General features: G+C 55.0%; 3 protein-coding genes across 3 annotated transcripts; all 3 read left to right on the top strand.

The window, feature by feature from the left end:
• Positions 1-26: 26 nt before the first annotated feature.
• Positions 27-8,265, top strand: LOC126018218 (keratin, type I cytoskeletal 42). Its single transcript, XM_049780367.1, has 8 exons — positions 27-491; positions 3,514-3,596; positions 3,721-3,877; positions 5,260-5,421; positions 6,347-6,472; positions 6,664-6,884; positions 8,043-8,080; positions 8,163-8,265. The coding sequence occupies exons 1-8, from the start codon at positions 27-29 to the stop codon at positions 8,258-8,260; spliced, it is 1,350 nt and encodes a 449-aa protein (XP_049636324.1). The 3' UTR covers positions 8,261-8,265.
• Positions 8,266-9,895: 1,630 nt separating this feature from the next.
• KRT17 (keratin 17) lies at positions 9,896-14,863 on the top strand. The gene is made up of 8 exons (XM_049780434.1): positions 9,896-10,345; positions 11,443-11,525; positions 11,917-12,073; positions 12,767-12,928; positions 13,459-13,584; positions 13,676-13,896; positions 13,991-14,016; positions 14,769-14,863. The coding sequence occupies exons 1-8, from the start codon at positions 9,896-9,898 to the stop codon at positions 14,861-14,863; spliced, it is 1,320 nt and encodes a 439-aa protein (XP_049636391.1).
• A 6,571-nt stretch (positions 14,864-21,434) lies between these two features.
• Positions 21,435-23,996, top strand: KRT16 (keratin 16). The gene is made up of 8 exons (XM_049780034.1): positions 21,435-21,947; positions 22,310-22,392; positions 22,520-22,676; positions 22,788-22,949; positions 23,049-23,174; positions 23,422-23,642; positions 23,739-23,794; positions 23,896-23,996. Exons 1-8 carry the CDS (start codon positions 21,435-21,437, stop codon positions 23,994-23,996), a joined length of 1,419 nt encoding a protein of 472 aa, XP_049635991.1.
• Positions 23,997-25,678: the final 1,682 nt, after the last annotated feature.

Here is a 25,678-nt window from a genome sequence, read left to right as displayed (position 1 = left end):
GGACCCTGCTCTGACCTGTGAACGCCATGGCTGCCACCAGCACTAGCCTCCGCCACTTCTCCTCCTCTGGTTCTGTCCAGGGCCTGTGTGCACCTGGCAGTGGCTTCTCCCGGATGTCCTCTGTCCACATCGGGGGAGCCTGCAGGGCCCCCAGCCTCCTGGGAGCTGGCAGCTGTGGTAGCATGTCGGTCACCTCGTCCCGCTTCTCCGCGGGCTTGGGAGGTGGTGTTGGGGGAGGCTACACCTGCAACCTGGGCGGGGGCTTTGGTTCCAGCTTTGGGGTGTCGGACACCCTGCTGGGGGGTGGTGAGAAGGAGACTATGCAGAACCTCAACGACCGCCTGGCCTCCTACCTGGACAAGGTGCATGCCCTGGAGGAAGCCAACGCTGACCTGGAGGTGAAGATCCATGATTGGTATAAGAAGCAGGGCCCTGGGCCAGCCCGTGACTACAGCCACTACTTTAAGACCATTGAGGAGCTGCGTGGAAAGGTGGGGGTGCCCATTTCTCTGCTCTCTGCCTCCATTCATCCCAACTTGAATGTTTGAGTGTTTCCCTCTGTCTTAGGCCTCTAGCCCCCCATCCTTCATATTCACAGATCCATAGACCATCCATCCATTCATCCATCTGTCTTTTTATTCACCCATTAATCCATCTGTCTGTCTACCCATATGTCTATATGTCCACCTGTCCTCTCATCCACTCATCCATCCATCCATCCTTCATTCATTCATTCATTCATTCACTTTTTCATTTACTTTGAAACCCAGCCCTGTGCCATCACTCCCTGGCCTGGAGGAGTTTCTCTGCAGGGAGTTTCTCTTTTTATGGAGGGAGCATATTTAGGGTGGGAGATAGAAGAGTTGTCAGAAAGGTGGTTGAAAGTTGGGGCCGGAGAGATAGCACAGCAGCATTTGCCTTGCAAGCAGCCGACCCAGGACCTAAGGTGGTTGGTTCGAATCCCGGCATTCCATATGGTCCCCTGTGCCTGCCAGGAGCTATTTCTGAGCAGACAGCCAGGAGTGACCCCCTGAGCACCGCCGGGTGTGGCCCAAAAACCAAAAACCAAAAAAAAAGAAAGGTGGTTGAAAACATTTTAAGTCATATATCTGTGTGGGTAGGCTCACATAATGAGAATGTCTCCTCACCAATGCATTTCCCTCTGGGTATGTATTCTGTCTACCTCACCTCTTCTAGGTGAGACTTCCAAGATGACATTTGTCTTTCATCCAGGGATTGGGGCTCCTTCAGGACACTAAGGTTCAGTTTCTTTTTCTTTTCTTTTCTTTTTCTCTTTTTGGTTTTTGGGTCACACCTGGTGGTACTCCGGGGTTATTTCTGGCTCTGTGCTCAGAAATCACTCCTGGGATCATATGGAAATGCTGGGAATTATACCCAAGTCTGTCCCAGGTTGGTAGCACTCAAGGCAAATGCTCTACCTCTATGCTATCTCTCTGACCCCTACGGTTCAGTTTCCATTCTGTGCCTTGTTATGTTTTCACTGAGTTTGGCATATTTTCTTTTCTTTTTTTTTTTGTTTTTTTGGGTCACACCCGGCGGTGCTCAGGGGTTACTCCTGGCTGTCTGCTCAGAAATCGCTCCTGGCAGGCACGGGGGACCATATGGGACACCAGGATTCGAACCAACCACCTTTGGTCCTGGATGGCCGTTTGCAAGGCAAACACTGCTGTGCTATCTCTCCGGGCCCAGTTTGGCATATTTTCAAGTTGCTTTTTGTGGTGGGTCTTTCCCTTTTTTCTTTCTTCATGATGGTCACTGGGAGGGGTGTCCCTGAAGGGCTATGCTTCTTTTTGCAGAATGTGGGGTCAGGGATTTTTCAAAGGAAATATCTATGTCTTCTAACTACCACTGGAAGGATTTCTTTTTGGTGGCGCCAGGAATTGAACCTAGGGATCAAATCTTAGGATTAAACCCCAAGCAAGTGCTCTACCACAGAGCCACATCCCTGCCCTCAAGGGAAGGAGGTGCTGTTATCTGCTTGAGGAGTCCTTGCATATACACACAGAGATACACACATTCATATGCACATAGACACAGTCATATTCTCACAAACATATACACTCATATTCACACGCATTCTCACACACATACACCCATGCACACACTCTCACATCCATACACAAACATACACACATTCTCACATACATACATACATACATATAAAGCCTGACCTTGATGCTTCAGTGAGGAGCCTGGTCTGTGGTACGTGTCTTGTCTACCTCACCTGGTCTGTGTGCATAGCCGTAGGCTGGTGGGTCTTGCTCTGCAGCACCTCAGAGACAAGGGAGCGGGGGTGAAGGAGGCTGGGTGCCAGGTATAGAGGTGGGGGTGGCAGCGGGCAGGTTGGCTTTATTTCCAGGTGTAGAACCAGGCCTGGCACTGTGCTGTGATGGCTTTGCCTGCTCCTGCCCAGGACCTCCACTGAGTAGGGAACTCCTATAATTTCCTTGGAAGCAGACCCTGGCCTGTCTCATCAGATAGGTGCTGGGCTCTGGCTGGGCTGTAGGAGTACAGGGGAGCCCTGGTGAGTCAGCGCGCCCAACTCCGGGGTCAGCCAGCAGCTCACCACCAATCCCCTGGGCACCTTGTGCCAGGCCTCGCCCCTCTGAGTCACTCCCTCAGGAGTTTCCACAGCTGCCCTGGACCCATCAGCTGAAGGGACTTCATTGCTCTCTGGGGACTGGGGAATGGGGAGTGGTGGGTGGAGACCTCAATGGGTGCTTCTCTGGGGGGGTCGCCTGAAAGTAATAGTAATATTACCACTAATATTGAGAGTAATAGTGGCATTGCAATGAGAACAACAGCAATAGTACCCATCACTACCCCTCCCAGAGCCCCCACCCAATCCTCCGTTCTCATGTCAATCAATCACCTCGCTGTCCCTGTGAAAGAAGAAGAAAAATAACTGGGCTGCAGCTGGGGCCAGTCAGAGGCTCATTAATTAGTTCATAGCTTCATTAAACAGATCTTTCCTAGAGGCTAACTCTGGGTCAGGCACTGTGCCAGGCCTGAAGAGTTCGAAGCTCCTGAGACAGCTCTGACCTGGCAGAGAAGCGGTCTTGGGAGAATGGCTGCAGGAGGGAGACAGGGAAGAGTGATGAAAAAGGGTGGAAGGCTCAGTTGGACAAGGAATCCAGAAGTGCTTTCTGGAGGAGGTGGTATATGAGCCTGGAGGAGACCTTGTTTGGTTTAGGGGTCGCCACGCCCATGCATCTTGGGCAGTGACCCCACTGTGGGAGAGGGGGTGCATAGGGTTCCTCTTCTGGTATCCTAGTACCCATGTCCCCTCCAGTTGGTACCCATACTCCTCAGAGACTCTGCTGGCCCCTGGGACTCGCAATGGAACCCCTGATGGTCCCATTGTCCTCAGTGGGACCTTGGGAACCTCCATGTTTCCCAGTCTGGCCCACACTCCCAAGTACTGGAAGGGGTGTGGCAGTGCTTTCCCAAGTTGCGAGGAGGCTTGTTCACTGATCCCACTGTGTCATCCAGATTTTGGCGGCCACCATTGACAATGCCAGTGTGGTGCTGCAGATCGACAATGCCCGCCTGGCGGCTGATGACTTCCGCACTAAGTAAGTCTGCTCTGGGAGTGCCCTGGTTAGGGGAATGGTGGGAGTGTGTGGCTCTGCAGTTCACTGTTCAGAGCCTCTTCCCTCTAGGGCACCCCGTGACTCATGTCTCCATTCATTCTTCCAGGTATGAGACGGAGCTGAACCTGCGCATGAGCGTGGAGGCCGACATCAATGGCCTGCGCAGAGTGCTGGACGAGCTGACCCTGGCCAGGGCTGACCTGGAGATGCAGATCGAGAACTTGAACGAGGAACTGGCTTACCTGAGGAAGAACCATGAGGAGGTGAGGGAGCACGGGGAATGCAGGAAGGAGAACACCCCCTCACCCCCAATGTGGCACAAGCAGACTGAGAACATCCACATTCCATTCCCTTATCTCCCCAGTTCAGGGTCAGACTATCTAGCTAGGTCCCTACTGGGGAAAGGGCCTCAAAAAGGCCCCCTTGGGTGAGATCTGGAGTGATTTCCCCCATTCTGTGGGCACAGAAGAAGCCGAGTACATGGTTAACTCATGAAGGAGCGAATCACTCTAAGCATCAGTCCAGGAACGCGCATGCTAATTACTATAATGAATTACAATAGTGACAGTCATAACAACCAGGAACACCGCACGTTACTGGTGATTCACCGATGACCTCAGCTGATACCGACAGCCCCGCTGTGGCCGGATGCTGCTCCTCTCCCCACAGGGAAGGGCCAGAGGTGCAGAGTTTCATCAAGGCAGCCCAGGGTCCTTGCTCTGGTCTGTCGGACCCACGTGCATGTCCAAATCCCATGCTATTGCTGTCATCTCTCTTCAATGGAGTTCTGAGTTCCAGAACACACAAAAGGCTTGAGCTAGGGATAGGGGTGTTCTTCAGCCCTGTGAGCCCTTCCTTGGAGAAGTGCCAGGCTGGCCTGAGCTGGGGGACCCTAATTCCTGAGGGGTGGGAACCCAGAAAGTATCTCTGGTGCTGAGGCTACCCATAGCCAGTCTCTTTCTTTTTATTCTTTGCCTTTTTTTTAAAGCCACACTTGGGGATGTTCAGGGGTTAGTCTTGGCTTTGTGCTCAGGGGTCATTACTAGCAGTGTTGAAGGGACCATGTGGGATGCAAAGGATCAAATCCGATCAAATCCGAGTCAGCTGTGTAAGGCAAATGCTCTACCTGCAATATCATAGCTTCCACACCACCTTTGCTTTTTTTTTTTTTTTTTGGTCCCTCTTACATTTTGATTGGAAGTGGGGGTGAGGGAGGATGCTCCAAGTTCTGTGCTCAGGGGATGCTAGCAATTGGACCCAGGCCTCATGCATGCAAAGCATGAGCTCAGCCCTCTGAGTTCTCTCTCTGGCCCAGGAGCATTGGCTTGGCCACACTGATGGGCCAGAGGCAGGGAAAGCAACAGTGAGAGTTGTAATTGAGGTAGTACCGGCACACTCCAGAAATCATGAGCATTTGTTGTCTTTCTTATGCCAATACCAAGGGAGGGTGGCATTGGGGCAGACTGTGGACCCCCCCCCCAGCCCCACACCATTGAGATGGGATGAAGCCTGCCTCATTGGCAGAGCTGGAGGCTGCTGGCCTGTATGTTTGCATCTCTGTTTCCCTGAGGGAGTGAAAGCAGGGCTCAAGTCTGGGGGTACTGCCAGGTGAGCCCGAGTATATCCTTGCTCTCCTCTGCTCTAGGAGATGAACTCCCTGCGGGGTCAGACTGGCGGGGATGTCAGCGTGGAGATGGATGCCGCTCCTGGTGTGGACCTCAGTCGTATCCTGAACGAGATGCGGGAGCAGTATGAGCAGATGGCCGAGAAGAACCGCAAGGACGCTGAGGACTGGTTCTTCAGCAAGGTGGGTGGCCTGGTGAGCAGGTGTGCCTGCGTGTGCCAGCCTGTGCTGGGTTCTGGAAAACCTGTCCCTCTGTGGACTTCCCAGTTGGAAGGACCTTTGGAAACCAGTTGGACCAACCCTTCTGCCAACTATAGACAGTAAAGCATAGTGAGGCCTCGACACACAGAACCAGGTCTCCTGGGCCCAAAGGCCGTGTGTGTGTGTGTGTGTGTGTGTGTGTGTGTGTGTGTGTGTGTGTGTATGTGTGTGCGCGCGCAGAAGTCAAGCATATTGAAAGCTCCCTGGACATCCACAATGCTCTGGACAGAGGGGAACGGCTGCAGTGTGCCACCCCCCTTTTATTGCTTTTGGGCCTCACTCAGCAGTTTACTCATATTCAGGGTTTACTCCTGGCTCTATGATCAGAAATCACTCCAGGAGGCTCAGGGGACCATATGAGATGCCAGGGATCGAACCTGGATCTGTCACATGCAAGGCAAATGCCCTACTGCTATGTTATCTCTCCACCCTCTGCAGTGCTCTTTTTACTGCAAGGGGTAGGGAGTACACTTGATGATGCTCAGGGATTAATTACCCCTGGCTATACATTCAGGAATTATTCTTGGCTTGGCTTTTGGGGAGCATGTGGGATGTCAGGGATTGAACCTGGGTTGGCTGTGTGCAAGGCAAGAATCTTACCTACTGTACTCTCGCTCTGTCTTCCATGATGCTGTGCTTTGAACTCGGTCTCGATAATGAATAAAAATGACCAGGTAACATTCACTGAGTTCCTGTGACAGGGCAGAGGGAGTAGGTGGGATTCAGTGAAGGTCAGGGAGGAGTTTGGGAAATTGGGTCTGGGAGATCAGGGTTCAGAGCTGGTTCCTATCCTGTGCCAATCTCGTCCTCAAGCCTCTTCTGGCCCCTTATTCCATCTACCTTGCAGACTGAGGAGCTGAACCGACAGGTGGCCACAAACACGGAGGCACTGCAGAGTGGCCGAACCGAAATCATAGAGCTTCGCCGCTCGGTACAGAACCTGGAGATCGAGCTGCAGTCCCAGCTAAGCATGGTAGGGACCCTTGTCGTCTTCTCCCACCTTATTCTCTCCTGTCTCCCTTTCTCAGCAGTGGGACCTCGACCCTTCCTGCCCCAGCCAGTAGCACACACCACCTCACTTATTGCGGGGCTCTTCCTGGGCACCCTGCAACAGGGAAGTGCCCCGGCTCTGTCCCGCCCAGACCCCCATGCCTCTGCCCACAGAAAGCCTCACTGGAGGGCAGCCTGGCAGAGACGGAGGCACGCTATGGGGCGCAGCTGGCCCAACTGCAGGGTCTCATCAGCAACATCGAGCAGCAGCTGTGTGAGGTCCGCTGTGACATGGAGCGGCAGAACCACGAGTACCAGATCCTGCTGGATGTGAAGACGAGGCTGGAGCAGGAGATCGCCACCTACCGCCGCCTGCTGGAGGGCGAGGATGCCCAGTGAGTGTGGGCCCCCTGGGGTGAAGGAGGCTGGGTGCTTTTCCCCAGTGATAGATGTGGGAGCAGAGGGCCCAGCCTGGAGGCTTGCAGAGGATGAAGCTGAGCACATTGACTGCCAGGGAGACCGAGGGCAAACTTTGCACTTTGGTGCTTCCCAAAGTGAACCATATCGGCCACCTTGAGCTCTGGAATAATCTAGGGGGTACTAGTATCAGATGCAACTGTGGGAGATACTTTCTGTATGCTCACTTCAAAGAAGGGGACTTTGACTGGGGACATGACTCAGCAGTGAATGTACATGCCTTGCAAGCAGGAGACCTGGGTTTGGTCCCAAGCATTGCAAAAAACAAACAAGCAACCAAAACCAAACCAAAACACCAAACAAAGCAAAACACAACAAGCACCAATAAACCAAAAGGCAGACAGATTTGCAGCAGGGCAGGGACTGAATTCTTTCCTGGAAGGGGCTAGCTGGAATCCTATACTTTGCATTAGCCTAGACCCTGGAGAGCCATGGAGGGAGAGAGTAAAGGAGCTTTCTCAGGCTCTGTTAGAATTTCCCTTTGGGCTGTAGGGTCTTGAGGGTAAAAGGTGGGCCAGGGAGACCCCTGAGGGGGCTGGAGCAGGGAAAGAAGCTGGGCAGAAGAGGGAGTCCATGCTGCAGACGCGGTGTGATCGCATGCTTGCACGTGGGGGTGGAGGATGCGATGACAGGTGAGTGGGAGAGATGACCGGTGTCTGGCTCTGGTGACTATGGCGAGAGACGCCATCCCTGGGCTGGGAGCCTGGTGGGCGGCATGTGGAGTGGGTTTGGAGAGGGACAGGTTTCGGAGCCCTTGAAGATAGGGCTGGGAAGGTGCTGCCTGACCCAGCTATCCCTCACTGGGCCTGTCCTTGACATAAGTCCATCTGAGCTGTAGCGTGAGGCTGCTAGGGCTCCTCTTAAGCCCTGGTTAGCCACAGTTTTCAGGGCTGGGCTGGGCTGGGTTCTTCCTTCTTCTTGCTGCATAGCAAGCTGTGCCCTCTGACCCTTGCGGCTCTCCCTCTTTTCCCTGAGATTTTTCTCCTCTGACCTGGGGCTCCTTAGCAGCACCTTCTCTCAGCAGGGGTCCCAAGGGTACTAACATCTCTGGGCTGACAATATCCCCCCTCCCACAGCCTGTCCAGCCAGTACTCCTCCCACCCTAGCCGCGAAGGTAAGTGCTGCTTTCCCCTGCCTGGTGGGAGTCGGGGAGTGGGTCCCCCTATGGGAGACTGAAGCCCCTCTCCCCCCACCAGCCTCAGTGACTAGTCGCCAAGTGCGTACCATTGTGGAGGAGGTCCAAGATGGCAAAGTGGTATCATCTCGTGAGCAGGTGCACCGCTCCACACACTGAGCCTCCTGGCCAAGAGGCAGCCATCGCCCCTGTGCTTAGCTGGCCACTGCTGCCCCTGGACACCCCCTTCTGCTCCCCACCAACAGCTGCTGCTTCATACAGCCCCTTCCAAAAGGACCTAGTCCCCAGTCACTAGCATTAAAGCTTCTCTTGAATCCAGTGCCTTATAGTGTGATCTGGTCATTGACAAGGGCATGAGGGGCTGAGGGGTGGGGATGGGGCAGTCTGTGGAGCATCTGGGGTGTGTGTGCTCCACCTGTCCACCTCTTCTTCCACCACAAGCTGGTTGGGGCTCCTAGGAGCACCAGGGAAGGAGTTAAGAATAGGGCAGTGCACCGGACTCTGGGTGTTCATAGAAGTGGCTGGTGGTCCTGGCTGGTGGCGGGCCTCTGGAGCATCCTCTCATCCTTTCGAGCCACGCACACCCTTTCTGGAGAACCCCAGCCTGGGAGGGCGGGTTCAGAGTAGTCAGCCAGGGAAGGGGGGCTTTCCGAGGAGCTGTCCAGGCAGGCAGGGGAGGTGGTGGCAGCCCCGGAAACCAAACTGGCTCTACCCAGCTCTACCCGGCTCAGGGGGTGTGCTCAGGGCGGGGTGAGTGAGCGTGGGGGGCGTCCTGTTTGCTTTGGTGGCTTGGCAGCTGCCAGGGCTATTGGGGAACTCTCTCAGCTGCTGGCAGGGGCTGTCCAGGCCTGTTTGGAAAGCCAAAGCCACCAGCAGTCTGAGACTCAACCACATTCCGCCCAGCGTGCCTGCGGGGACCCTGGGACCCGGGGCTGGGCAGGCGGGGCCCTGGCACACGTCAGGGGCTGGGGTGGGGCCTCTGGGTGAGGCTGGGGGAGCAGGCTGGTGTGGAGTGCTTAGGAAAACCCTCTTCTGAAATTTCCGGCTGACAGGGACCTGAGGTGTAGACTCCACCTTGCCTCCAGGCATCTTGGGGGTACAGTGAGGGGAGCTAGGTGAAATAGTGTCTCCCTCACTGATAGTTTCATTGGGCCTGGATGCTCCTCTCTGCCCCCAAGTTCTGGAGCTGGGGGGCACCCCATTCCTACCTCTGAGAGATGGGGGTAACCTCCATCTTCCCTACCTGTCTAGACTGTGTGCAGATCCGGGCGGGCACAGCGCCAGTTTCCAGGATATGATGGGGCCCGTCCTCCCTGTCTCCCCAGCATCCAGGCCTTCTGTGGGGAGGACAAAAGCTCAGACTGGGGTCTGCCTGGCCCTTCCAGCAGAGATGGGGTTCCACAGGTGGGCAGGGAGGCTGGTGTGACCGTCATATCCTGCTTCCCGTTTGTCCCTATTAGGTCATGGGAAAGCGTAGCTGCAGGGCCTGCCTGAATCACAGCGGCTCCTTGGGACCAAGCACAGCAACACACACATGCAGACGGCCAGCATGGGGGTTCGCAGCCATGAGGCAGAGCCCCAAGGTGGGAGGGGAGGGGGTGCACAGCCACCTGGGAGCTGGCTGGCGGCCAGGAGTGATGAAAGCCCAGGGGAATGGAAACCCAGGAGCAAGCCTGTTGTAATCCGCTACGCCCACTTGCCGACCTATAAAGGAGGCGGGCAGGCTGCGGCAACCACACGCACCTCGCGCTTCTTTCCTCGAACCCTGGTGCTCTGTGCCTGTCTGCCACCGCCATGACCACCACCATCCGCCAGTTCACATCCTCCAGCTCCATCAAGGGCTCCTCCGGCCTGGGGGGCGGCTCGTCCCGCACCTCCTGCCGGCTGTCGGGCAGCCTGGGTGGCGGCTCCTGCCGTCTGGGCTCTGCCAGTGGCCTGGGCAGTGTCCTCGGGGGCAGTGCCCTCGGGGGCAGCAGCAGCTACTCCAGCTGCTATAGCTTCGGGTCTGGCGGGGGCTATGGCAGCAGCTTTGGGGCTGTGGATGGGCTGCTGGCGGGTGGGGAGAAAGCCACTATGCAGAACCTCAACGACCGCCTGGCATCCTACCTGGACAAGGTGCGTGCCCTGGAGGAGGCCAACACCGAGCTGGAAGTGAAGATCCGTGACTGGTACCAGAAGCAGGCCCCGGGCCCTGCCCCTGACTACAGCCACTATTATCATGTCATCGAAGACCTGAAGAGCAAGGTGGGACGAACTGACAGAATTCTCCTTTCCCTGCCCCGGTGGGCTCAGTGCTCCCAGGATAGTTTGGCTTCAACTTGGGAGCCAGAGTCTGGGAGGCCATCTTAGGGGACCACCATGGTGGTCCTGTGGTCCCATTTTTGGGGAGGAGGCAGCAGGCTGAACCCCAGACCTACAGGCTTTCAGCCTCAGGGCCCTACTCATGCAGCATCTTGCCACCTTGCATGTCTGGGCCAAGAGGAGTGGATGCATTCAAGGATGAGCCTTTTGGGCCCCCCCTTCTTCTTGGGGTGCTGTGGGTGAAGGTATCTGTGTTAGCCTTCAAAGGCATCATCTAGAAGAGGTGATGGGAAGGGCGGGGCCTTAGAGGACTTGTTGCCTTATTTGGGAATTTTCTGCTTCCTCATCACCTCTGCTGCCCCTTTAAAATTGGGGGTTCCCAAACTTTGGGGCCTGAAAATCCCCTAGGCAGAGCCCTGAATTCTAATTTGGAACTCAACTCTTTGTTGAGACCTCTCTTGTCTCCTTTGGGGAAATTTTTCAGGGGTACCCTCTCCCCAGTGGTGAAAGAAAGGGGTACCCCATCTTCACCTCTTTGGAGGATTTTTTTTGGGGTTTTTGGGTCACACCTGGCAGTGCTCAGGGTTACTCCTGACTACGCTCAGAAATTGCTCCAGGCAGGCTCAGGGGACCATATGGGATGCTGGGATTCGAACCAGTGTCCTTCTGCATGAAAGGCAAATGCCTTACCTCCATGCTATATCTCCAGCCCCTGGAGAATTTTTTTTTTTAATCACATCTGCTCTCCCCTTCCTCTCTGGGGACTTCAGCCCACAGCCTCCTCTTGTTGAAGGCAGAGCTCAGTATGGGGATGTGGATGGAGGGGCAGGTGTGAGGTAGGGAAGGCACTGCTTGGCTGGCTTGTAAAAGTGGAGGGTTTACCCGTGCCAACTGTGACTTGCAGTAATGGGTAGGGAGGAGGTTTCCTGGAGAGACAGCCACATCCTGGCCTCAGGGAGGTGAGGGCATCGAGAACCTTCCCTGAGCTCTGGCAGGATGGAGCTTCCCTGATTAGTAACTGATTTTACTGTCTCCCCTAGATCCTCACGGCTAGCGTGGACAACGCCAGCATCCTGCTGCAGATTGACAATGCCCGGCTGGCGGCTGATGATTTCCGCACCAAGTGAGTCCAGCCAGTGTGCATGAGCAGCCTAGATGGGCTGGAGGGCATCTGGGGGGGGTCTTCTAGTCAGGACCCCCTGAATGCTGGTGGCAAGATCCATGAGCTGTTGGTGGGAAAGTTCTCCCCTCTGAGTTCAGAAGGCAGCAGATTCTGAAGGTCCTGGGCTTTGGCAGGTGGTAGAAAGTGGATGGGGAGCAGAGGTGACAGAGGGGATAGAGATCAGAAAGGTGAAGGGGTCCTGGTCCTGTGTGGCCCCAGCATCAGGGAGCTGGAATTGCTTCCTGCCTCTCCCCATCACTGATTTCCAGGCCTGATGGAAGCAACGCTCTGGGCCAGAACTAAGACCTGTCAATCCAGGCTTCTAGACCAGTGTTTTTGGTTCCTTTTGCAGGTTTGAGACAGAGCAGGCCCTGCGTGTGAGTGTGGAGGCCGACACCAATGGCCTGCGCAGGGTGCTGGATGAACTGACCCTGGCCAGGGCTGATCTGGAGATGCAGATTGAAAACCTGAAGGAAGAGCTGGCCTACCTGCGCAAGAACCATGAGGAGGTGAGGGCAGGGCAATGGAACTCAGGCCCTCCATGAGGAGAGGGTGGCAGGGCTGTGGATTATGCCTAGGTGGGGGAGAGCAGAGCAGGTGGACAAGACAGGAGCAGGGCAGCCCCCTTCAGGCAGTACCTGCTTTGCTGCATCTGGGCCTTCCCAGGGACCTGAGGAGACCTTCTCTGCCCCCCCTGAGAGAGTTAATGAGCCAGGAGGGCCCTTGTTTGCCTTGACTCCAGCCCTACAATCAGGCACCATGTAGAAGTTTGGGAATTAGAGATGATATTTTGGAAGCATAACTTACAAAGTTGGTTTTGGGAGCCAGGAAGATAGTGCAGCAGGGAAGGGACTTGGCTTACATGTAGCCAACCTGGATTCACTATCCAGAACCACATATGGTCCCACAAGTCTCAGCAGGAGTGATTTCTGAGCACGGAGACAGGAGCAAGCCTTGGGTCAAAATGGGGGTTTATCTTCAGAAAGGTATCTCTCTGCTGAGGGAGGTGCAAGAGCTGTCCTTAGTCTGTCCACCTGTCAGATGGTGGAGGAAGAGTCCACAGTCAGCAGGTGATTGGTAGGGTCAGAGGGCAGAGAAAAAGCAGACAGAGGACCCCTTGGGAGGGGATGGAGATTTCTCGATGGAGGGCAGGGAGGGAGGATAGGCTTGGTGCTCATCACACACCCCTTTTTCCCCACTAGGAGATGAGCGTGCTGAGAGGCCAGATGGGTGGCGAGATCAATGTGGAGATGGATGCGGCCCCTGGTGTGGACCTGAGTCGTATCCTGTCTGAAATGCGTGACCAGTATGAGAAGATGGCTGAGAAGAACCGCAAGGACGCTGAGGACTGGTTCTTCAGCAAGGTGGGGACCTTGGGGTCCAGAGACTGCTCCCAGGGTGGAAAGCAAGGGTTGTTCTTGGCAGTAAGCCCAGCACCTGGGATGTGGGGAAGCAGGGGTCTTCTCGAGAGCTGCGGGGCCGCTAGGATCGAAGGTTATTGTGTAAATACAGGCTGGAGCTATCTCAGCTGGGGATTTTTGGTGGTGTGTGGTGGGGGGGCTCCTGCGGAAAGCAGGCAGAGTCAAGACTCTGGGGGCTTCCCTAGCTCGCCCATCACAAGCACCCAAAGACAGTTTGCAAGTTCTGATTGGTTCCTAAGCTTCCTTTTCTCCTTTCACTTGTCAGGCTTAAAGGGCAAAGTGAACACTGCAGAGATGCTGGGGTAACCCCAATTACTCCCACAATTATTTGGGAGATAGCCGAGAGTCACAGGGAAATTCTGGAAGGTGGTTATGGAATTCACTGGGTATCAGCCTGGGAAGCCAGTGGAGTAGTCTGACTTGGAGAAGGGACCCTCAGGCTCACGCCACCCTTTCTTCTGTCTCTTTTGCAGACCGAGGAGCTGAACCGTGAGGTGGCCACCAACAGTGAGCTGGTGCAGAGCGGCAAGAGTGAGATCTCTGAGCTCCGGCGCACCGTGCAGGCCCTGGAGATTGAGCTGCAGTCTCAGCTCAGCATGGTAGGAGCACTGACGGGCCATAGGCACATTCAGGGCCAGGAGGGACACTGCCCATCTGTGCTTGACCCCTGACCCTCCTGCCTTTCCACAGAAAGCCTCCCTGGAGGGCAGCCTGGCAGAGACGGAGAATCGCTACTGCGTGCAGCTGTCCCAGATCCAGGGGCTCATCGGCAGCGTGGAGGAGCAGCTGGCTCAGCTGCGCTGCGAGATGGAGCAGCAGAACCAGGAGTACAAGATTCTGCTGGACGTGAAGACTCGCCTGGAACAGGAGATCGCCACCTACCGACGCCTGCTGGAGGGCGAGGATGCCCAGTGAGTGGGGGACCTTGGGGCCAGGGATGGGGCCAGCAAAGGGGTGGATCTCTGAGATGTACATCTAACCTATTTTTCTCTCTTTTATTTTCAGCCTGACTCTGTACAAGCCCAAAGAACGTAAGGATCTCTTTCGTAGCTGAGGGTTGGGGGACTGTAGGGGACCAGGCAGCCATCTGGTCACTGCTAGAGGAGGGACCCCAAGAGTTCCTGGGAGGGATGGGGAAAGGGACCTGTTTAGGCTCAGGGGAATCAATCTGATGAGGGAGGCATACACTCTGGCTTGATGGGGTGGGACAGTGAATGTTCTCTACTCTGGAGATGGTAGTCTGATGGGAGAGACCTGGTCTTGACTTGCAGCTGATGGGGGAGATTGAAATAGTCTGATGGGGCCTTGCTTGGACATGCTCATGTTTCCATAATCTCAATCTGAGGGAAAAAGGGATAGTTCCCACTCTCCAGATAGATACCAGTCTGATGGGGCATGAGACTGGGGTTTCCAGTCTTTTGGGACGTTTCAGGACCTGGTCTTGGAGATTTCAGGGTCAGTGGGTAGGGGCACGATCCAGGCCCTGGAGACTGAGGAGGAAGAGGAGAAGGAGAAGGAGGGAGACCATTCCCTGGAGCACCCCATCTGCAGAAGGAACCCTTTGGGTCAAGATCAGGCTAGGCAGCTGGGATGGGGGACTCAGAGGAACACCAATAGAGAGGATAGAGTGGAAGGGAGCCAGCAACTAATGTAGTGGGGTGGGACATTGGCACTTTGTGAGGTTGAGGAGCTGTAAGGGTGAATAAGTAGTTGAGGTTGGGGGATTTAGGGGCTGGGAGCTGAGCCTGGCTCTCTCTTCAATCTCTGCGTGTGTCTCCGGCAGCCGTGACCACCCGCCAGGTGCGCACCATCGTGGAGGAAGTCCAGGATGGCAAGGTCATCTCCTCCCGGGAGCAGGTGCACCAGACCACCCACTGAGAAGCTGGCACCCCCAAACCCACAGGCAGGAGCCTCCCTGCAGCCGCACAGCCCCTCCCTCAGTCCCTTCCACTTTGCTGCCTGACAATAAAGCTTGCCAAGTCTCACACAATTGCATCCTGGTGGCAGCCCCTGGGAGCTTCTGGAGGGATGGGAGAAGTAAGAAACGGAAAAGAACTGGGGGGGGGGGGAGGGACTCACTGTACTGATGGAGAGGTCAGGGACCACTTTAGACCTGGGTGAAGATGCAATCTTTCAGGAGATCCTGGAATGGCTACTTTACACTCAGAGCCTGGGTTTGATCCTCCAAAATGGTCCTCAAAGACCACTAAGAGTGGTCTTGATTACAGTAGCCCCTGAGCATCTCTGCATGTTGATCCCCAAACCCAAACACCAAACAAAGAATCAGTGTGGGTTGAACTTTGGGGTGATTTACATCTCCTAAAAGATAGGGAGAGCTGGGCGGGATAGCACAGTGGTAGGGCATTTACCTTGCAAGTGGCCAACCCAGGACCGACGTTTGTTCGAATCCCAGCATCCCATATGGTCTTCCGTGCTTTCCAGGAGCGGTTTCTGAGCACAGAGCCAGGAGTAATTCCTGGGCACCGCTGCCGATGGGTGTGGCCCCAAAACAAAAACAAAACAAAACAAACACATACACAAAGATAGGGAGAGCTGTGGAGAGTGGTCCAGCCCCCAGCCCCTTCAAGGTGGGCTCCATGGGCTAGGGGCTCTCTTGGGGCTGGCCTTCTTGACAAGTGGCTCCCCATTACTGAACTCACATGATCACCCAGAGCCCAGAGATGGTCCATCCCAGCAACTGTTCCAGGTGCTGAGTCTTTCTCCCAGAAGGGAAAAAGGGTGGGCAAGGGATGAGCTGGAAGTCAGGACCATCCTCGGGGAGGGATACTGGGAAGGGATGCAGGCTTAGTGTTCAGGCCCAGGTTCCTGCCTGCATCTTAGGAACCCATAAAGGGGCTTGTGTGTCCTCAGAAGTATCCCCAGTGTCCTGTGGGACATTGGAGCAGGAGCCCCATATGGACCCCAGGGAATGGTGAGGGAGCTGTGATGCAGCTGGGGCTACAGATGTGGCCTCTGAAGGTGTTGGGGGCAGCTGTATTCCAAGCTTTTCTTTATTTTTCTTTCTTTTTTTTTTTTTTTGCATCACACCTGGCAGCGCTCAAGGATTACTCCTGGCTCTATGCTCAGAAATTGCTCCTGGGGGCTGGAGAGATAGCATGGAGGTAAGGTGTTTGCCTTTCATGCAGAAGGTCATCGGTTCGAATCCCAGCGTCCCATATGGTCCCCCGTGCCTGCCAGGAGCAATTTCTGAGCCTGGAGCCAGGAATAACCCCTGAGTGCTGCTGGGTGTGACCCAAAAACCACACACACACACACACAAAATAGAAATTGCTCCTGGCAGGCTCAGGGGACCATATGGGATACCGGGATTCGAACCACCATCCTTCTGCATACAAGGCTAACACCCTGCCTCCATGCTATCTCTCCAGCCCCAGTATTCTAAGCTTTCTAAGAAGTGAGTGGCATTCTGTTTCATCCCTTCTTGTTCCCAAGGCTCTGTTCCTTTTCCTCTAGTGGAAGCCCTGGGTGAGAAGGAGACACAGAAATCTTCCTCTGAGCCCACTTGGCTGGCATGGAAGGGGAACTGCTCTGTGTTTCCTTAGCAGGTGGGCTGAGAGGAGAGAAGCCCACATCTCACTTCATGGACAGATTTGGAGGAAGTGCTGCTGCAAAATCAGACTCTCCAAACTCCCTGTTGTTAAGATGTCCAGAAACTACAAGGGTTCCAGGGAAGGGACAGGGGGTTACCTGGGAGATGGGCAGAGGGCATGGGGATATGGGTCAAGGAAGGGATGAGATGCACCACAGCTAATGGCTGGGGAGGGTAGCAGGGGGCAGAGCATGCTGGGAGGGTGGTTGCATGAAGGGCAGGGAAGGTAGGCAAGGGGGAGGCCTCCCCCACCCCCATTCTTCACATCCGAACATCCACATCCGGCTGTGACCAGGAGAACCTGCCTGGGGCCAGGGTGGCTCCTCCCATGGTGATCTCAGTACCTACCTGAGAGCAGCTCAGGAAGCAGGGAGGGTCTTAGAGAGGAGCCCTTTGTGTGATGGGGACACTGAGGCTCCAAGGAGCCATGACTCAGCCTGTCTGGCTCCTGGCATGCAGTGGGTCTGCGCAGGAGAAAAAGAGGCGCCTGGGCCCTACCTCCTGCCCCACCCCAGCTCTTGTATGGAATCTTGTATAAGCAGGCTCTGGGGTCCATCCTATGGGGGCATCACAGTGCACAGACAGCTTCAGTGAACCCACTATTGAGGAAGGTGACCACAGAATGGGGGCATAGAGGAGTTGGGGGCCTGAAGCTGAGCTGGGAGTGTGACTGCCTGTGGCGATCTGTGGGTGCAGAGGGAAAGTCCCTCCTTTTTTGGGAGGATAGGGGATAGGGGATAGGACAGGGGAGCACAGGGAATGCTGATGGGGATCTGGGACCTGGGCTTTCTTTAGGGATGCTTCCGGGAATTTGAATGGTTTTGTGCCCCGCCGGACTGACCCAGACTGTGGCTAAACAGGGAACTCAGTGGTGGAGCTCTACAGAGGGGCTCTCATTCACCCACACCCACCCCTGATCCCTGACCTGACCCCTCTGTGCAACGGACACATGAATCTAGGGAAATGAAGTGTATGTACCCCCATGTGATGAATGATGTATTCCCTGTGATAGATGCCCCACACCCCACAGCATGTGGTGGGTGCAAACCCTGGTCCCACTTGCTTTAGGGCCAGCCTGGGATCTTCTCTCATTACCTGGAAGCGCTATGGGAAACGCTTCCTGCAGGGGGCGCCTACGAGGCAGGGTCCAGTGCACAGTCCACATGACTCTGCCTGGTTGGTGCTAGGGAGGGGAAAATAGTTTTTCCAGAAGAAGCCCAGTCTAGGGGTGATATTCAGTTTTAGGGTGCAAACTTCCCTCATGCTCTACAAAGTGTGCTTTTGTAGCACCCCAAGCTTCCTGCCCCAGACAGAAGGACCTTTGGAACCTTGCCTTGGAGCAGAGACTGGAATAAATGTTTGTTTTTTGTTTTTTTTTTGGGCCACACCCGGCGGTGCTCAGGGGTTACTCCTGGCTGTCTGCTCAGAAATAGCTCCTGGCAGGCACGGGGGGCCATATGGGACACCAGGATTCGAACCAACCACCTTTGGTCCTGGATCGGCTGCTTGCAAGGCAAACGCCGCTGTGCTATCTCTCCGGCCCCGAGACTGGAATAAATGAGGGCTGGCCCAGCTGGGGGCTTCTGGGGTAGGGAGTGGGAGGGGACTAGGACCACTGGAGTGCAGAATTCACCCTGATCCGGATGGTTATGGGGCCAGAGCCCAGTCAGCTACAGGGTCTGCCCACTCCCAGGGAACCAGGATCTGTACTGTTGGACCCTGGATGGGGGTGGGGGGAGGTCCCATCCAGGATGCATCCATCCCATGGATGCAGATACCTCAGCAACCCAATTTGTCCTGAGGAAGTCCTTTGAACTTTAGGCTCCAGCAGTTTGTGACACATGGAAAGTGCTTTACCATAGTTGCTAAACAGACCCAGTGAGTGCCAGGAACTTGATCTTGTTCATATCCAGTTATCCGGCATTTGTGACATCAACAAGTCCTGTCTCCCAGAAGGAAACTGAGGCTCACACAGTGGAGGGCTGGCCCCATTCTGGCCCTGTATGCTTGACTCCAGGGGACTCTGTTCTGATTCATCTTGGCTCTTTTCTCTATCTTTGTCTCACTTGGCTGCCATCAAGCCATCAAGGACTGGGTTCCTTGTAGCAGACACCCCCTCAATTTCTCTGGGGTCTCATTCCCTTGCTCCCACCCCAGGCTATGTCCTGAGTTCCAGCTTGGAAGGTCACCAGAATTCCAAGGAGCTTGTAAACCACCCCCACGACCAGGCTTGCCCCGGCAGTGCTGAGGCAGGGGCTGGGAGGAGGGTAAGCCTCTGACGATTGCTAGTTTTGGGAACTGGGCAAGTTGCAGCGTGCATTGGCCAAGAATATTTCCCAGCCAAGGCAAGTACGAAATGACCTCACACTCACTAGGGGGTGGGGTGGAGGCAAGAAGAAAGGGGGGCTGGGGAAGGAACCCACTGCTGATAGAGGAGCTAGCTAAGGTGATGGTCTGTGTTCTGGGCCCACCAGGCTTAGTGATGGGGCAACCTCGGGGTACTTGTGCCTGGAGGAATGACCCTTGCCCCACTGCCCAGGGGATCCCTCTTCAAATGACCAGAATCCTCTGGAGAGGAGTTAGCATTCCGTTGCCGTGTCCTATGTGTTGAGCACCTCAGGACTTCCTACTCTGTATCCTTCTCCCTTCACTTGGGGGATGAAGCCCCCAGATCAGACCCCAATTTAGAGCTGTCTAAGCCAGCACACCTAGGGGAGTGCAGGCCTGAGGTTCCAGCCTGGCTAGCCACATCTATCTCTCAGCTGTTTACCCACGCAGGCGTCCCAAGCTCCAGGGATGGGTCTGTGTATGATCCCACCCCCAATGTCTGCAGGAAGGGGGCACAGGAGGAGCTGGGGTTGTGTCTTTGCTCTGTTTGGAGAGACTGACCCTTTGTCTTCTTTCCTGCCAAGGCCTTATTGTCTACTGGTTCTCTGAAGGGTCATTTCCAGTTCCCAGCATGAGGAGCTGAAGTGGGGCCTGAACTCCACATCTAACCCGACCCTGGAGATCCCAGGTCTTGTCTGGGAGTCCAAAATTCCTATTTTATTTAGGGGGCTAGAGAGGGCAGATGGAGCTCTGTCTCCAGCTCTGCCCTAACCTCTGGGCCTGATGCTTTTAGAACCACTCACAGTAGCTAATATTGCTCAGGCTGAGGGGGAGTTTTCTGCCCTGGGTTCAGTGCTCCAGGGAGTCCTCATTGGGCCCTTGAACCTCCACAAAGTGCTTCTGGGCTAGAATCTTGGCTAGGATCTGAAGTGCAACCCCAGAGCACCCTGAGGAGGTTCAGCCCCTGCTCCCATTCTATCCTCTGTCTTCAGAGGGCCAATATCACAGCTTCCTATGAGGAGTGGGGTGGGAATGAACATACAAGGTCCAAGCTGCCTGTAAAGCATCATGGGACAGCGAAAAGGAGCCTTGTTGAGATGGGATGCTTCCCCCCTTTCCATCCTTCCATCACCACTACTCACTTCCCAGGTGTGATTTAAGATGGAGGTGCATGTTTGAGACACAGAGAAAGTGGATCGAGAGGCAGGAAAGGGTTCATGCTGTCAAGCCAGCTGATAGAGGCAAAGTCTTAGCTCTTCTGAAGGGGTTCTTAGGAACCCATGAATCTGTCCAGCAAAACTGGCTGTGAAAGGAGGGCAGAATGACACTCCTTGAAGACCTGAGGACTGTGCCAGGGCACCCTGCTGGGAATAAGCTCTCCCCATACCAATGTTTGATGTTTGCTGTCTGAGGACTGGAAGTGTCAGGGCTGACCCTTAGCAGGAGCATAGTATGGGGACTTTTAGGAGAAGCATAAAAGAAAGGGGTGACAGAGGGAGAGTGTCAGTATCATGGGGGGGCTGGGGAGATGGCTCAATGGGCAGATGGCTCTGTGCCTCTGAGGGGTTGGGCTTAATCCCTTGTACAACACAATCCCCTGAATGGAGCACTGATCCCTTGAGCACTACTCTGTGGGGGGCCGTAAGGGGGGACCTGGAGAGGAAGGAGTGGGGGGAGCTGAGGCAAGACTGGCTATGGGGTGGGCCATTGGAATCCATCACACGTGCTGCCGGTGTGTCCTCGCTCCTTCCAGGTGGGGAAACTGAGGCCCATCAGGTCTGAAGGAAGTGTCTGATTGTGTTATACCTGCTGTCCCCCTCCCCACCCCCAGAGGCTCAGTGGCTCACAGCTGCTTCTGAAACTGAGATCGAATGTTACAGGAAAGAGTGGAAGAATCTTCAGAATCAGGAAGGACTTTCCCAGTCCAACCTAGTCATTGTGGGGAAATAGGTCCAGAGAAGGTGGGCAAGGGGCTTCAAGTCACACAGCAGGCAGAGCCAGGCCAGCCAATGTGGAACGGACACAGAGACCCCCACCCCATAAAAGCCTCCCATAGCCCTGGGATGAATGCCAGTGCTGGGGCCCCTTCTTACCAAGGTTATCCTCTGAGCAGGGAGGGCATCCTGCCTGCGGCTGACTCACCGCCCGGGGACGCGGCTGCCACAAAGCTGCCTGTGTCAAGGTGCTACTAGCTTGGGGCTCCAGGAACCAAGTCGGATCCCACCGCCCATTCTGAGTCACGCTAGATTGGTGCTTGTGTATTTTCTCTCTCTCGGCCCCACGCCTCCATTGCTGGGTGGGAACCAGCCAGCACCCAGCAGGTGAGTCGACCCCAGGCTGAATAATCCTGAGCTAGTGATGAAATCTGAGGAGCCCGAGTCAGCATTGGGGATGCTCCACCTTCTTCAGGAGTATAATATAAAGGCTCCTGGGGTTCAGGCAGCATCCACAACCTCTCAGCCTTCTGACATCTCTCTCTCTCTCTTTGCTTGCTCACTCGCTCTCAGCACCATGACTTCCTGCAGCCGCCAGTTCTCCTCCAGCTCCATGAAAGGCTCCTGTGGCATCGGTGGTGGCTCCTGTGGCATTGGCGGTGGCTCCAGCCGGATGTCCTCTGTCCTGGCAGGAGGCTCCTGCCGGGCTCCCAGTGCTTTTGGGGGCCTGTCTATGTCCTCCTCCCGCTTCTCCTCAGGGGGTGCCTGTGGCATGGGGGGTGGCTTCAGTAGCAGCAGCTTTGGGGGTACAGGATTTGGTGGAGGTTTCGGAGGAAGCTTTGGCGGGGGCTTTGGTGGAGGCTTTGGTGGGGCCCTGGGTGGTGGCGATGGCTTGCTCTCCGGGAACGAGAAGGTGACCATGCAAAACCTCAACGACCGACTGGCCTCCTACCTGGACAAGGTGCATGCCCTGGAAGAGGCCAACACCGAGCTGGAGGTGAAGATCCGTGACTGGTACCAGAGGCAGCGCCCTTCTGAGACTAAGGACTATAGCCCCTACTTCCGGACCATCGAGGAGCTGCGCAACAAGGTGGGCCCATCAAGCATCCTTCACAAATGGGGAGACTGAGGCCTGGCTAGGGAGAGTGCCCAGGGCCACCTAGAGAACAGGTGGCAGAGATCTGTTTTCAGCATCACATACTTGGAACTAGGCAGTAGCTGAGTAATTTGTGCTGACAAGGAGCATTTCTCAGTTTTGGGTTCAGGATGGGGTGGAGGGAGATGTGGGGGTCCATCCATTACTCACCCAGAGCTAGGTCAAGAAGGTGGACCTCAGATTGGCTAGGGGAGGAGAAGGCCTGACTGGCTATTAAGGACATTCCCCACATTTGGGGAGACCTATTTCTTCCCTCTTTTCTCTCCCTTGTGACTAACTCCTCTCCCTCCCTGCAGATCATTGCTGCCACCATCGACAATGCTCAGCCCATTCTGCAGATTGACAATGCCAGGCTGGCAGCTGATGACTTCAGGACCAAGTGAGTGGGCAGCAGGCAGGGTGCAGGAGGGTGAGCAAGGGGCTCATCACCCCAGCACTGAGGTAGAGCTTGAGCCTCAGCAGTCTCAGCAGGGGTTGAGCCTGATCCCTGATCTCTGTCCTGCCAGGTACGAGCATGAGCTGGTCCTCCGCCAGAGTGTGGAGGCCGACGTCAACGGCCTGCGCAAGGTGCTGGATGAGCTGACCCTGGCCAGAACCGACTTGGAGATGCAGATCGAGGGCCTGAAGGAGGAACTGGCCTACTTGAAGAAGAACCATGAAGAGGTGAGGGAGGTGCTGGCATAGGGGCAGGCATACAGGGAAGCAAGTGCCATGGGATTTTAGGGACCCTGAGATGGGGCTGCTACATTGACAACTTGGGCCACCTCTTCCTAGGAGATGCATGCCCTGCGTGGTCAGACTGGCGGGGACGTCAGCGTGGAGATGGACGCCGCTCCCGGCGTGGACCTGAGCCGCATCCTGAACGAGATGCGTGACCAATATGAGCAGATGGCCGAGAAGAACCGCAGAGATGCTGAGGCCTGGTTCCTGAGCAAGGTGGGCTTTAAGTACCCGGCCCTGTGCCCGAATTCCAGTCCAGATAGGGGGGCTGGGGAGCAAAGCCTCATTCTCGGCTGTTCTTCCTTCCTCTTGCAGACCGAGGAGCTCAACAAGGAAGTGGCCTCCAACAGTCAGATGGTGCAGAGCAGCCGCAGCGAGATCTCTGAGCTTCGCCGGGTGCTTCAAGGCCTGGAGATCGAGCTGCAATCCCAGCTCAGCATGGTAGGCAGAACTGGGCTGGCTGTATCCCCCCAAGGGCCCCTTAATTCACCCCTTCCCTCAATACTCAATACTGCATGCCATGATGCCACAGAGATCAGGGGCCCATGTTGTGAAATGGAGAAAGGAAGGTCAGAGAGTGGAAAAGCTTTTCTCCATTAGAGTCACCCATGCTCCTCTTGGAAAACATGCTCAGAGACTAAGGTGATGGGGTGACTTCTGCCACTGATTTTCTTTCTCCCCCTTACAGAAAGCCTCCCTGGAGAGCAGCCTGGATGAGACCAAGGGTCGCTACTGCATGCAGCTGTCCCAGATCCAGGGGCTTATCAGCAGCGTGGAGGAGCAGCTGGCTCAGTTGCGCTGCGAGATGGAACAGCAGAGCCAGGAGTACCAGATTCTGCTGGACGTGAAGACACGGCTGGAGCAGGAGATCGCCACCTACCGGCGCCTGCTGGAGGGCGAGGATGCCCAGTAAGTGGGGTGCCTTTTGTCCCCACAGATAGACACCCTTCAGCCCCTCTCTTGCCCTGCATAGCTAACTAACTGCTCTGCCTCTCCTCCCTGCAGCCTCTCTTCTTCCCAGCACTCGTCTGGCTCTGGCCATTTCTCTTCATCCCGAGACGGTAAGAAAGTCCCTCTTCACCAAAGCCCTCCCTCCTTGGGTGCCTCCTCTCTGTCACCCCAAGACCTTTCTTACCTCCTTTTTTTTTGGTTCCTCCAACAGCTTTCACATCCTCTTCCTCCTCCTCTTCCACTGGCCGCCAGACCCGGCCCATCCTCAAGGATCAGAGTTCATCCAGTTTCGGCCAGAGCTCCAAGCACTGAATGGCTCTTCCAGAGGGTTCTGCCAGCCCTTGGCCTCAGCTTCCCCTGCGCAATTCCCAGCTGTCTCCCCTTCCCGTCTGCTGGTGATGGGCTAATAAAGCTGACTTTCTGGTTGATGCAAACAAACCCCTGTGTGTGGGATTTCTGTTCTGAAACTGGGCTGGGGACAGCTGTTGAAGGAATCTTCCAGCAGCCTTCTGGGGGGCATGCAATGAAGCAGAGCTCAGAAAAAACTTGGAGGAGCTCCAGGGAGGTGGGACACAGGAATGGGGAAACTCCACACCCTACGGGATGGTTCTTTTTAGTTTCTCCTTATGCTCCTGGTGGTGGGTGTGGTCTCTTCTCCTATTGTGGAGATGAGACACCCCGGCACCCTGGGAATTCAGAGGGGGGAGGATATTGTTTGGGTAGAGTAGTTGGGGTTACACCCAGCCCTACAGTGGCTACACTGTCCAGGCCTTTCTTTGGCTTCCTTCTAGCTTTAATTTTTTTAAAATTAATTTATTTTGGGGGGGAGTCACATTTAGCAGTGATCAGGGCTTATCTTGGTTTTGCTCTCAAGAATTATTTCTGGCAGGACCATTTAGGACTATTGGGGGACCATTTAGGGTGCTGGGGATTGACTCCTAGTCAGCTGTGTGAAAGTTAAGTGCCCTACCTGTTGTGCCAATTTTCAGGTATTTTAACTCAAAGGCTCCAAAGCTTGAACCCTGAGTTTTGCGCTTGGCAGCCTCACATCTGCCTACAGGTTCCTAGAGCTAAATGCTGGGAGGTGGTGAAGCCTCATATCCCCATTCTTCCTAGGTAACTTGACCTTACCTGCAAGACCCCGCCCATTTCCTGGGAGAGGTCTTGGAAAAGGTAGATAAGGTTTTGACCAGAGGGGATTAGGGGCTCTTTTGGTCTTTGGCCAGCATGGAGGTCAAAGGGAAGATGGCTGAAAGGAGTTAAGATGCAGGGCTAGCTAAGAATGGCTGAATGCTTAAAAGGTTATGATATAGGCCACACATGTGGTGAATAGGGTATGAATAAAGCTGATACTTCCTGATGCCTGTCTCTGGATGAGTCTGATTCCGCCGTTCACCTAAACCTGGGACCCGCCAGCTGAATGGGGATTGCGGAGCCACGTGGCCTGGGATGGCAGAGAAAAATCCCTCCATCTATCCACCTCTATCCAGCTCCATCGTTAATTATTTAATGCAACAGGTGGGACTCTGGAAACCTCCAATCAGGGCCTGATGTCAGAGCTGAGCTTCCCCTGCCCTGTGCCTTCTCATCACCCTTCTTTCTTCTTCCCTTTGACCTGGAAGTTGAATCCTGATGAGTTCCCTGGAAATGTCTGTGCCTCTTCTCATCCTGCACCCAGGTCTGCCCCTGTCTCTTTGGGACAGGCTACACTGTCCATCTCTCCTCTGTGGGAGCACCTGGGGCTCCCGTCTTCTTGCCAGCCCTGAATCTTGTGTCAGTCTGGATCGCAGTGTCCACCCTTCTCCTTGGCTGTGGGAACCTTTCATAGTTAACATTTATAGCAAAGAATGACAGTTATGGGTTTATAACATAATAACATACATTATGTAAAGGCCGTTTTCCCAGACTGTCTCCCTGAACTCCATTTCCATCCTCAGCCCTGACCTATCTATTGGCTTTGGTATTTGCCTTCTTATTTTTCAGGCTTATATAAT

Source organism: Suncus etruscus, chromosome 1 (genome assembly GCF_024139225.1).
Source record: "Suncus etruscus isolate mSunEtr1 chromosome 1, mSunEtr1.pri.cur, whole genome shotgun sequence".
Taxonomy (NCBI): Eukaryota; Metazoa; Chordata; class Mammalia; order Eulipotyphla; family Soricidae; genus Suncus; species Suncus etruscus.
Note: the sequence above shows the minus strand (reverse complement) of the source record. Positions and strands in the feature narration are given on the sequence as shown.